Source organism: Heptranchias perlo, chromosome 26, assembly GCF_035084215.1.
Source record: "Heptranchias perlo isolate sHepPer1 chromosome 26, sHepPer1.hap1, whole genome shotgun sequence".
NCBI lineage: Eukaryota > Metazoa > Chordata > Chondrichthyes > Hexanchiformes > Hexanchidae > Heptranchias > Heptranchias perlo.
In genome coordinates, this window is record NC_090350.1 from 29,881,420 (window position 1) to 29,893,504 (window position 12,085).

The 12,085-nt window shown below is 40.0% G+C and overlaps 1 protein-coding gene across 1 annotated transcript in view; it reads right to left on the minus strand.

The window, feature by feature from the left end:
• Positions 1–11,504, minus strand: part of myom3 (myomesin 3) — an 86,818-nt gene extending 75,314 nt beyond the window's left edge. Inside the window, exons 1-5 of the mRNA XM_068006672.1 lie at positions 11,364–11,504; positions 8,439–8,589; positions 4,655–4,812; positions 3,821–3,913; positions 958–1,046 (exon numbers count right to left, since the gene is read on the minus strand). Of these exons, the coding sequence (XP_067862773.1) occupies positions 958–1,046; positions 3,821–3,913; positions 4,655–4,812; positions 8,439–8,589; positions 11,364–11,488 (616 nt within the window). The 5' untranslated portion in view covers positions 11,489–11,504. The remainder of the gene's footprint in view (positions 1–957; positions 1,047–3,820; positions 3,914–4,654; positions 4,813–8,438; positions 8,590–11,363) is intronic.
• Positions 11,505–12,085: the final 581 nt, after the last annotated feature.

A 12,085-nucleotide genomic window follows, 5' to 3' on the forward strand; every position in this document is an offset into this window, starting at 1 on the left:
CTGGGAATATTAGGTGGAGAAATGTAAGTTTCCCTGGTGAAAAGTCTGCTATTCTCAATGAGGAAGTACAAAAGACAAGAGATCTTTGATAAGTGTCAGGCCTGGGGCAAAAACAAGATTTGACAGGAAGTTGGAGCTGAAAGATTGAGTAACACATGCTATCATAAAGCTGAAGAGAAGAGCTGCATTGTCTTTGGCACAGGTACTGCATCAATACTTTTGGCGCGCCAGTGCCAAAAGCAAAGGGTAACACTCCAGTCTAGGCCAGAACAAGACAACCTCCTATAGAAGGTCTCAAATAATTTTGACTTCACACCAATGGCAGTATGAATGCTACCAGTGTAAAAGCCTAGCTTGAACTAGTTTTAAAAATGTAAACCACGCAGGAACTAGTTGAGCTCTCGATCAATAAAAATGTCACAGGCAAACGTCAGAGGGTGATACCCTTTTGGTAGCAAACAGAGCTCCGTATTCGTGTTTGAACGTGGAGGTGTGACGTTCTGCCATCCCGTTCCCCCTCTCCCCACTTCACAGCAATGCAAATGGCCAGTTTAACTGCAGCCACCCACAACAGATGCGTAACAACACCATAAGAGGTACAATGATCTCAAAATCAGGGCCAAGGAGAAGTTGTCCAAGAATACAAGGTTCCTACAGGCCATGCGATGTTCTGTTAAACAACAACTAAAAATCTCTGAAACGAGAATTTCAGTCTCTACAGAGGAAAGCCTTTTCATGTCCTTTGGATCATGGCAGTCTCCAAGACAGTTTCTTTTGTCAAATTTAAAAGGCTGATAAGCTTGAGTAAAAATCCACACAAATTATTGTCAGTCTAATTATTGAGCACTGATGGTATGTCAGATTACTTACCTTTTCTTTATAACATATAAAGATCTTTAGCACTTGTCAGAGATTGAAGTTGCTGCAACTGTTAATTGACAAACAGACATGACTTACTGTTCACAATAACTGTAGCATATGATGATGCCTCTCCAAGAGCATTTGTAGCTAATGCACAGTACTCGCCTGAATCCTCTGGGCTGCATCTAGTGAGAAGAGGTCATCTTATTTAGAATTCACAGCTATTGTTTAATGGGTCATAAAGGGATTATGAACTGGTATTGGTTTCTAGCAACTTGCTAAAATGTTCTTCTCTTTTATATATACCACTGTGCATTATAATATATATATTCTTTGTAAATTGTTACAAGTTTGCAACAAAACCTGGTCCAGAGTTTATATTGAAAACGATGGCCTAAAAATTCCAGAAACTCTGCTGCACCACTGGAAGTACAGTAGGTGCGAGACTTTTGCCTACCCTCACCCTGACCCTGTCTCAAATCGCAGGCACACTTCATTAAAATAATAGGGGCAAGTGCCTGTGTCAGTAATGGGCTCCCACTTCATGCAGTCAGCAGGATTTCAGAGCAGCACCTTACTTATCTGGCCTAACTCCTCAAAAAGTAAAATGTTACTTGGTGCCTCATCCATATTGTTCTGCTAATCACCTAATGATAATCAATGTGTCTAAGATCGGTTACTGTTGGGATTTGGTAATGTGGAGCCCACTTACAGCCTTTATACAATAAATATGCTGACTTTGTGCTGGTGAACTTACCGCTGGCTGTAAGGTGAGTGAAACTGGCATCCCGACAGTCCTGCCTTCAAATGTGATGTCACAAAAAGGGAGAGTGGCAGAAGAAACACCCCCCACCCATCCATCGGAATTTCTGACTGAGACAGGAAGGGGCGTAAACCTGGTGGAAATTCCACTCCAGATTCTTCACCCCACCCAGATCATGTTAAACCAGTATGGAACGCCTAGGCTCACATGTTTACAAAGATAATATATTATAGAATATAACCTACTCCTTGTGATTTGGTAAAGCCAAAATAGTGTCATAATTTATTTGTCATTCCATGTTGCGAAGTGAATTTTGTCATAAGAGGTCCATCTTTAAATTTGTTTTGACTGACACCACATATTGAGTATAAATAATAAATTTATGGCAATAATTTCAAAGCTTACTGTTGAAATCAGAATTATTAGAATTCTGATTTAATAATTAGAATTTAATAATTAAAAGGCATTTGATAAAGTACCGCACGGTAGGCTTGTCATCAAGATTGCGGCCCATGGAATAAAGGGGGCAGTAGCAACATGGATACAGAATTAGCTAAGTGACAGGAAATAGAGAGTAGTGGTGAACGGTTGTTTTTTGGACTGGAGGGAGGTGCACAATGGTGTTCCCTAGGGGTCGGTGATGGGACCACTGCTTTTCTTGATACATATTAATGAATTGGACTTGAGTGTACAGGGCACAATTTCAAAATTTGCAGATGACACGAAACTTGGAAGGGTAGTAAACAGTGAACTTCAAGAGGATACAAACAAGCTGGTGGCATGGGCAGACACGTGGCAGATGAAATTTAATGCAGAAAAATGCAAAGTGATACATTTTGGTAGGAAGAACAAGGAGAGGCAATATAAATAGAGGGCACAATTCTAAAAGGGGTACAGAAACAGAGATCTGGGGGTATATGTGCACAAATCATTGAAGGTGGCAGTGTAGGTTGAGAAAACGGTTAAAAAAGCAGACGGGATCCTGGGCTTTATAAATAGAGGCATAGAGTACAAAAGTAAGGAAGTCATGATGAACCTTTATAAAACAATGGTTCGGCCACAACTGGAGTATTGTGTCCAGTTCTGGGCACTGCACTTTAGGAAAGATGTGAAGGCTTTAGAGAGAGTGCAGACGCGATTTACTAGAATGATTCCAGGGATGAGGAACTTTAGTTATGTGGACAGACTGGAGAAGCTGGGGTTGTTCTCCTTGGAAAGAGAAGGTTGCGAGGAAATTTGATAGAGATATTCAAAATCATGAAGGGTCTAGACAGAGCAGATAGAGAGAAACTGTTCCCATTGGCGGAAAGGTCAAGAACTAGAGGGCATAGATTTAAGGTGATTAGCAAAAGAACCAAAGGTGACATGAGGAAAAACTTTTTAACATAGCGAGTGGTTAAGGATCTGGAATGCACTGCCTGAGGGGGTGGTGGAGGCAGATTCAATCATGGCCTTCAAAAGGGAATTGGATAAATACTTGAAAGTAAAAAATTTGCAGGGCTATGGGGATAGGGCCGGGGAGTGGGGCTAGCTGGATTGCTCTTGTATAGAGCCGGCGTGGACTCGATGGGCCGAATGGCCTCCTTTCGTGCTGTAACCTTTCTATGATTCTAATTAGTCTAACAATCAAAATTCAGTCATGTATTACAGACAAATGAATGACAGATGTACCAATATAGCTTAGTAGACACTGTCTTCAAACCTCATTAAAAACTACAGAACTTTTGCTTCTTTGTCCCCATTAGGCAGCAGGTATTCTTAGCATGAATAGGTCTCACTTTATATTTCAGTTAGATCATATATCAAAGGCAATGATACAAATCATATCCCACTTTGTACTTCAATAAACACTTGGGGGTAGAAATTACACAACACCCTATTTTTAACACTTGGGGAACATATTCGGATGCAATTCCTGTGTTTGCTATTCCAGCAAAGACATTAACCCATTTCTACCCCTTGGTGATTCTAAGAGACTTCATGGCTGTTGAAAGTATGGATGTGAAACATAATAATTCTGAATGAAAATAAAGTTGCAGTATTTTGTTATAGTATGAGAGTCATTAAAAAGCTGCCAATTTAAAGATATAAAGGTCCAACATCATGTTTCTCCACCATGCTATCTTATTTATGTGTTCAGTTACATCCAAAATAAGCAATAATTACCATAGATTCTCAAAAACAAAGATATCTTACCGACTAATCCCAAGTGTCTGTAAACCAATTTTATTCTCAATTGTATATTTGCCAGGAACAGCTGCTGGTTGAATCAGAACTCCATCCTTATACCTGACAGTAATGATAGTAGATTTATTAAAATCCATATCCAGGAGCTATGCAAAACAAGTTTTGTCCTATTGATATGATATAATATAATACAATACAGCATTAAAGTTGCATTATATGTTAGATTAATCTAGAACTAGACCTCAGCTTTAAGAGTAAATAAACAAACAAAAAGTATGGATTAGCAGGAAGATTTAAGTGATTTACCACCTCAAGAATTACCATCTTGCAAGATAGTAAGTGAACAAATTAATTTTAGCTGATCTATGTAAAGAAGGTGGTATAATATGACTCCACATTAGCTGTACGATAACGACATTATTGAAAAGTATCAAAGATATAATCTTACTACTGATGCTTTTATATGAAGATTCCACCTGGTAGCCTGAATCATCACTATTGTAAAGATCTAAGAGAACTTCAATTCCACTGTCATCTTGGATAGATTCAGATTAAAATTGTTGCTATGGTAACAGAGAATATAGGTTGGTCCAAACTTTGTTTCTCCTCCCACTTCCTCAAGATGACATATGGGACTTTAAAATATATATCAGGGAGAACATCTGTTTGTCAGATTGGACAATGTTGGCTCCTTCTAACCATTTCAGGAACCAAGTCCGCCCAAAGCATTCCAGAAGAAGATGACAATATCCCTTTAACATTAGTCAGATTGTGTTCTGGATCTCCTGGGTTGTATGGGGCTGTAATTTTGTTTGAATTCATTTTGTTTCAATTGTTGCTTACCATTTGACCTGAGGGATAGGCGCTCCTTGGATAATGCAGGAAAGCTTAACATTCATCTTCTCCCAGACTATGTGGGGTCTCACTTCAACCACAAACTCAGGGGAATGGGCAGTAGCCTCCTTAGCAAATCGCCTCTCCTCCTCTGCCCTTTTCTCTGCCTAAAACAACATATTTTTACATGTTAGGTATCATCAACGTTATTCATTTAGGCCTTGAGATTACGATGTGCAATATTTTTGGAGGAATAGTTAATATATTCACATGTACTTCCTTTGTCCACTAATTTTAATGGAAGTTTTAACCCATTTCAAATAAAATGATTAGACCTCCATTAAAATAGCAATCAGAGGAATTCACATGTATGCTTATATTGCACAATGTAACTTTGAGGCCTCAGTTATACATTTGAGAATTTTCAGGAATTTCATGGTTTTCTCAGGATCTTGGAATGAGGTATATGAATCTGGAAAATTTAGAATTTTACCAAAATATACGGACCCTGAATTTCCCTTGGCGATAGGGTGAAGTGGTAGCATGGGGATAGATGGGGACTAGAATGGGAAAAATTGGGGTAGGACCCAGTTCCACCGGTCCTCTGCCCCATTCCATGATACACTGGGGTTCCCTGTGGGTGCAGAGGTGGGTAGTGCTCGTGTCTGCTGCCTTCCAGTCTGACATCAGATAAGGACTGCGGGATGTCACAACCCACTGCAGTTCTCACCAGTCCCACCTCTTGTGCCCCCAACATACTGTATGCCAACAAGAGACGGATGTACAATCCTTCACAGTGGTGGAAGTGGAGCCCACAGGATTGCTTAAGGCTGGCTTCCTTACAGCAGCTGGTCACAAAATGACTAGCTGCTGTACATAAAGTGGCCTTCCCAGGAAGGAGCTCATTTTTCTCCCTTTGTGTAATTTTCAGCCAGACCTGCCTGCTCTGAACCCAAGTAACTGGCCATTGCCACATATTCCCTCCAATCACTCAATCACTCCCCCCCCCCCGCTCACCTAGAAGGCAACCTAGCTGTGTTGATACTGGTGTGCGCACTCATTAATTATATGCTAATTGCCTGACCCCAGGAATTCCAATGTGATCAGGCATATAAGTCCCCAAAGTATCGGAAGTCTTGCTCTGCCATTGTTACAGCAGTGGAGCAGGAATGTGGGGATTCTGACCATGTTGTTTCGTGGCATGTCACATAGCAAGAGTGTAGCACAAATAATCCATGCAGTGAATAAAGTACACAGGAGATACTTTAGTTTAAAACAGCTGAAATATATAGTAGACATTGTTCATTACATATTTGTTAGTCACATGTTCCTAACTGATACCTTCTTTGGATACCTATCTATCTTAGTCATCCAGCTGACTCCATTCCCTCATGTAGTGTCATAAAGGTATTTAAATGATGGATGTATCATAAAACATATTTGTTTAACTGCACTATGACCCATAATCCATCACATGACTCACCAAAATCAGATCTTAAGATCCTGTAAAATAGGTTATTATTATTGGGCAAGATGATTTATGAAGAAAAAAGGTATGAAAAAATATTTAGGGATCTTATAATAAGACATGTTACAGATCTAGAAGCCTTAAAGTGCAAGGCTTTGCTGCCATTCTGGAGCCTTGGCAGTCGTGACCATGGGTTAGAAATAGGGCTACAATAATTTGAGATTAATGGACCTGTGGAACAGGTTGCCAGCGCATGCGGTGAAAGAGAAAATCTAACCACCTCCCCTTGACATTCAACGTCTTTACCATTGCTGAATCCCCCACCATCAACATCCTGGGGGTCACCATTGACCAGAAACTTAACTGGACCAGCCATATAAATACAGTGGCTACAAGAGCAGGTCAGAGGCTGGGTATTCTGCGACGAGTGACTCACCTGCTGACTCCCCAAAGCCTTTCCACCATCTACAAGGCACAAGTCAGGAGTGTGATGGAATACTCTCCACTTGCCTGGATGAGTGCAGCTCCAACAACACTCAAGAAGCTCGACACTATCCAGGTAAAAATATGTTTCGATGGGTCGGAGAGGAATTTTCCAGATTTTTTCCCCCTAATTGGCCTGGATTTATATCTGTTTTTTTGCCTCTTCCAGTAATTACACAGCTCCGGTGGGTAGGGAGTGTCTGTATCGTGATGCATAGGGCATCACAACTATATAGAACAGGCTAGATCGACCAGTGGGTCTTTACCTGACCATCATTTTCATGTTTGTATGTAATAACAGCTCTGATTCCATGTCATGCGCTCGGGTCCAGTGAGGCTCTGCGTCAACTGTAAAGCCTCACAATTTCTGCTCTTTACTGTGAAAAGGTAATAGTCTGACCAGAATTATGATATTTTTGTAGATCTTGATGAAAAAAGGTTTCCTCATCTCAATATATATTCTAATCTCAGCCATGCTGCAGTGGAGAGGTGCCGAGTGGAAACCAGCAGGGAAAAATGGATAATCAATGGGCACATTATTCTGGATCATTCACATACTTCCTAGTAACCTGCTTTAGAATGTCATTTCAGGGATTTGGAACCAGGGACGGTGCATGACAAAGGAGATCAGTTTTAAGTAGATTGGTTAAAAGTACGGTTTCAGTTGGTTATTCTGATTGGCTGTTGGAATTACAACCAGAATCTTGGAGGATGGACTTTTCTAAGGATCACTAGTGCCAACACATTAGGGACTTAACTGTTGCTGTATTAGAATTATGTTTGCAGTCTCCTAGCTGCCCAGAGTCATGGTGGATGTTAGAGAGGCCATAGAGAGAAGGACATAATTATCCACATTTTTGTTTGAATCTAAAGATTCAGCTTTACTGGCACAAAATGCTACATGATGTCCATAAATTCTCTTAGCATCCCTCTGAACCAGACTCAATACTTTGCCTCCTAGGCCTCCCTCCCCCAGCACAAATTGGACAAACTCTTGGACTTCCTTCTAACTGCAGCCTATCAAGGTGTTTAAGGTGGTGGCAAGAGAATCCCTCACCCAGACAATGTTGATTGAGGCGCTAATGAAGATAGCCCAGTACAAGAAAATCATGTACTCCCTGAGGCTGGACCAACAGGTTGGCTGGCACAACAACAGCAGCCAGCCCTCTCCCTCCATTAATTGTAAACCAAACATCTGAAATGTAATCAACCATCCTCCCCTCTCCTGTGGCACAACCAAAACTCACCAGACACAGACGTAACAGATAAGCAAAGTAGTGCACAGTCACACCACTGCCACGACCTGGAATCAGTCCTCAGGATCATCCACTACCCAGCCACTCAATAATGCTCACTCACTACCAACAATAAGCCAGGAACATTACACCTGATGCACTGTATACCATGAATGTAATATATGTAATATCTATATGAATGTAATATACCAAGGCCACATCTGCCCTCTCAGGTGGACATAAATGATCCCAGGGCACTATTTCGAAAAAGAGCAGGGGAGTTCTCCTCGGTGTCCTGGCCAATATTTATCCTACAACCAACATCACTAAAACAGATTATCTGGTTATTATCACATTGCTGTTTGTGGAACATTGCTGTGCGCAAATTGGCTGCCGCGTTACCTACATTACAACAATGACTACACTTCAAAAGTACTTCATTGACTATAAAGCGCCTTGGGACGTCCTGAGGTTGTGAAAGGCACTATATAAATGCAAGTCTTTCTTTTCTTTTTTTATGTTAATATGTTGTAATCGAAGAACAATTGCAATTAAAAAAATCTATGCGACAGCCATGTAACCGTGTCCTCACAATTCTTTATGTTACCTTCTCATGCATAGCTTTGTGATCAGCCTTCGTTAACAGTAGTTTCTGAGTTTTATAATAGTTTTCATCCACCTTCTTCATCTCATTTCCAAACAAAACTCGTTTGGCTGGCTCCTTCTCTCCCCTTGCAGTCCATCTACCTCTTTCAGGCCTGTAGGAAGGACATCCTATCATTTTTTTTTGTGTTTACAAGAAATTGAAACAAATGAATTAACAACTAAATGCCATTATTAACAAAGGTGGTGGCAGGGAATGTGCATTCATCACGATTCTCGCATTAACCATTATTTTAACGTATTCAGAAGCAAAATATCTAAATGAAAAAGTTATCCAAAAAATTTAAAGTGAAAATCTTAGAACATTCATTTTCCAACTATCTTTGATCTGGTCACTTACTTTTGAGATGAACTATGCTGCATGGTTCAATTCCTTTCTATTAATGTTACTATGTCCCAGACATGATCACATCCAATTCTGCACCAAGTCCAGTTTGCTCATCACCCCAGTCCTCACGGACATACCTTGGCTCCCAAACACCCGACGCCTCAAATTTAAAATTCTTGTCCTTGAATCCCTCCAAGGCCTTGTGCTTTCCCCATCTCTAAAACCTCCTCCAGCCCTAAAGCCCCTCCGAAATTCTCTGTTCCTCTGATTCCTGCCTCTTGTGCATCTCCCACTCTCTGCCTACCATTAGCAGCCATCCTTTCAGCGCATAGGGCCCATTCCCTGGAATTCCCTACCTAAACCCTACCACCATCCTTTCCGCCTTAAGGGTCCACCAAAAAACACCTCTTCGACCAAGCTTTTGATCACTACTCCTAATCTCCCTTTCTTTGGCTCGATGCCCATTGTTCTCTGTGAAGTGTCGTGGAATGTTTTTGTACATTAATGGCACCATATGGATCCAAGTTTTTGTTATTGTTTTACAGTTGATATTGGCACTGTGGAGTATGCCATATTGTATGAAATGGGCAGGTGCTATGCATAGACAGCCCCAGCAGATAACAGAATCATTTCTACTTAAAGCCATAGATGTAGGAAGTGTAAGCAGTGTCATCTTGGCAGGAAATATAATCAGAGGGATTCAGAGATTCATCTGTTTACATACTGGTGACACCATCTTGTTTTTTCTATATGCTGATCTAAAGAATAAGAAGAAGCACATTCAGCGAAGCGACAAGGTTGCTGTCTCTGCTCGAGTCCCAGGAATACTGGGACAGGATTCGAAGGAGAAAGGCAATGGGTCAGCTGGCGTGTGTAGAATTTCAAATTGCTAACTATATGCCTGCTCAAAGTAGTGCTCACACTGACCTCAACTGATATGAATCTACAGCAAAAACATGCCAAAGAGTCACAAAATTCACAGAGAAAGATGATATCTTCAAAATAATTCAAAGCATGGCATACTTGCGATATTAGCTACAGAATAAAACATGTTTTAGATTCATGAGAGATTAGTAGACAGGCAAAGAGTTTAGAAATAGAAAATAAGCATTTTAAAACCATTATTGGGCTCAAGGAAATAACAGCTGATACAATAGGAACAGCTGATCAAACCTTTATTGGCCACAATGGAATAAGAGTTGATATAATAGGAACAATTGTTTCATCTGCCCAGGAAGCTTTAGGGCTCCCCTAAGCTTAAATGCAACTTTGGTTTATTAGGGACCCTAGTGCATTCAATTATTCGAGTAACCTCTTTTACTTTACTTCTAAATTATTCCTTCCTCACACCCCATCTATATCCAACACTAGAATGTATCACAGAAGTTCACACTCTGTAACAAAGACACCACTGCCATAACATCAAATTATTGAAGTGCTATGTGCAGCTGACAGGATGGGCACAGCTGACATAGCAGAAGGACTCTAGATAGAGAGAATAGATTTCTATGTTTGCAATGTGTTAATTCTACAATCAAACTATCCACAGAGTAGGGGAATACATGTTTTACACCTGATTGAATCCAGTGTGTGAGACATCAACATGTGCATATTAATTCAGAACTCACTCCATTCCAGACTCACTTTGCATTAAAAATCCAGTGTCCAGTTAACCATTTGTGTCACTATATAAAGGAAAAGCAGGAGCTGGGAACGAATTGAACAGGCAGAAGGTCCCTTAAGAAAATATATGCTGGATTTCTGTTGTAAGAAATTATTTATTTCGTAGGGATAAGAATATAGTCTTGATTTGGCTTTTTGGCTCAGTTAATAGCCTGATGCTTATCAAGTTCACACAAAGAAGTGAACAGCTAAGGTCATTATATGTCTTGGTAGAAAACATAAGGGGTAATTTTAGCCTAACCCGCCCGGCCTGAAACTGAAAGGATCAGATCAGTTGCTTGAAAGTAAAACCAGGCAGGGTGTAAAACAAAAATTCAAGAATAATATCAAATAAATTATTATCAGATTGTATCAACAAGTTGTTGATTTTGGCTAGGACATCAGGTAGCAGAACTAGGTCAAGTGAAAGGAAGGAGAGAATACTGGGATGAGAACATTTGTTGCTACTGGGGCAGCATTTCCTAGCAGATGAAACAAGACACATCATGTCATTGATAGGCCTGTAGAGACAGACCAGATTGGCAATCCATCCTGGTCGAGAAAAAAATTCCTTAGTGTAGAAGGGACCACTGGGGGATAAAAATTTTAATAATAAATAAAATATATTTTCTGTTTGCACTATTATCAGAAGATAATAAAATATCACAATTATAACATTCTGTGGATAAAAGATGCAAATCATTAGTTTTTTTAAGCAAAAAGTAGAAAATATTTATTAATAATTAATAGCTAACACTAATATTCAGACTCAGTTAAATGACACCATAGCAACTAAAACTTAGAACTTTAACCAACATGCCTGCACTAATTACTAAAGTAAAATTAGTACAAATCCACAATTTCCAAACTCTGGCTCACCTGGATACTTGAGTTATAGTCTTCTTCTCAGCTTGACTTTTTCTCTCACTTGATTTCATACTACGAGATGAACGATCAAAGCGCTCATTCTTACTTTGATGAAGATGCAGAAATTTGGTTGCCATGCCTCGATACCAACGTTCGTTTCAGGTTTTCTATAACATAGACAGCAAGATACTTAATGGACATTTCCCAGTTGGATAAATGCACTTAATAATAGGTTATTCTGTAGTTGCTTAGCAGCAGGTGAGTAGAATATGGATTCACACCTGGGATTCTCCGCATGGCAAGGTTCCAATCATTACCATACCATCTGGATGAGGTACTGAGCAGAAGCTTGATCAATTTGCACAGGAAGTAGGAGAAAATATTGACGAGTCACCCGAGGCTGCCTTTGTGCACATCACAACAGCCAATTCAAGAACAACTCAGAGCCTATCCACTCTCTCAGACAGAAAATAATAATTACTGTGGGGAAGTCTAAACAGATGAGAAAATTTAAAAATGGCTGGATTGGGAATATAAAAAAATGAATTGTCCAGAGGCTGTTCACTTTTTAAGAAACTACAGAGTTTGGAAGGCTATTGCCTAACATTATTTATTTTATAAATGCATACATTTAGTATGCACACACACATGTATCATGCCTTAAAAGTTATTATATTGTGGGGATTATTACTGAATTTTCTATCAGGTCGAGCCTATCAGCTGTTCATCCTGTC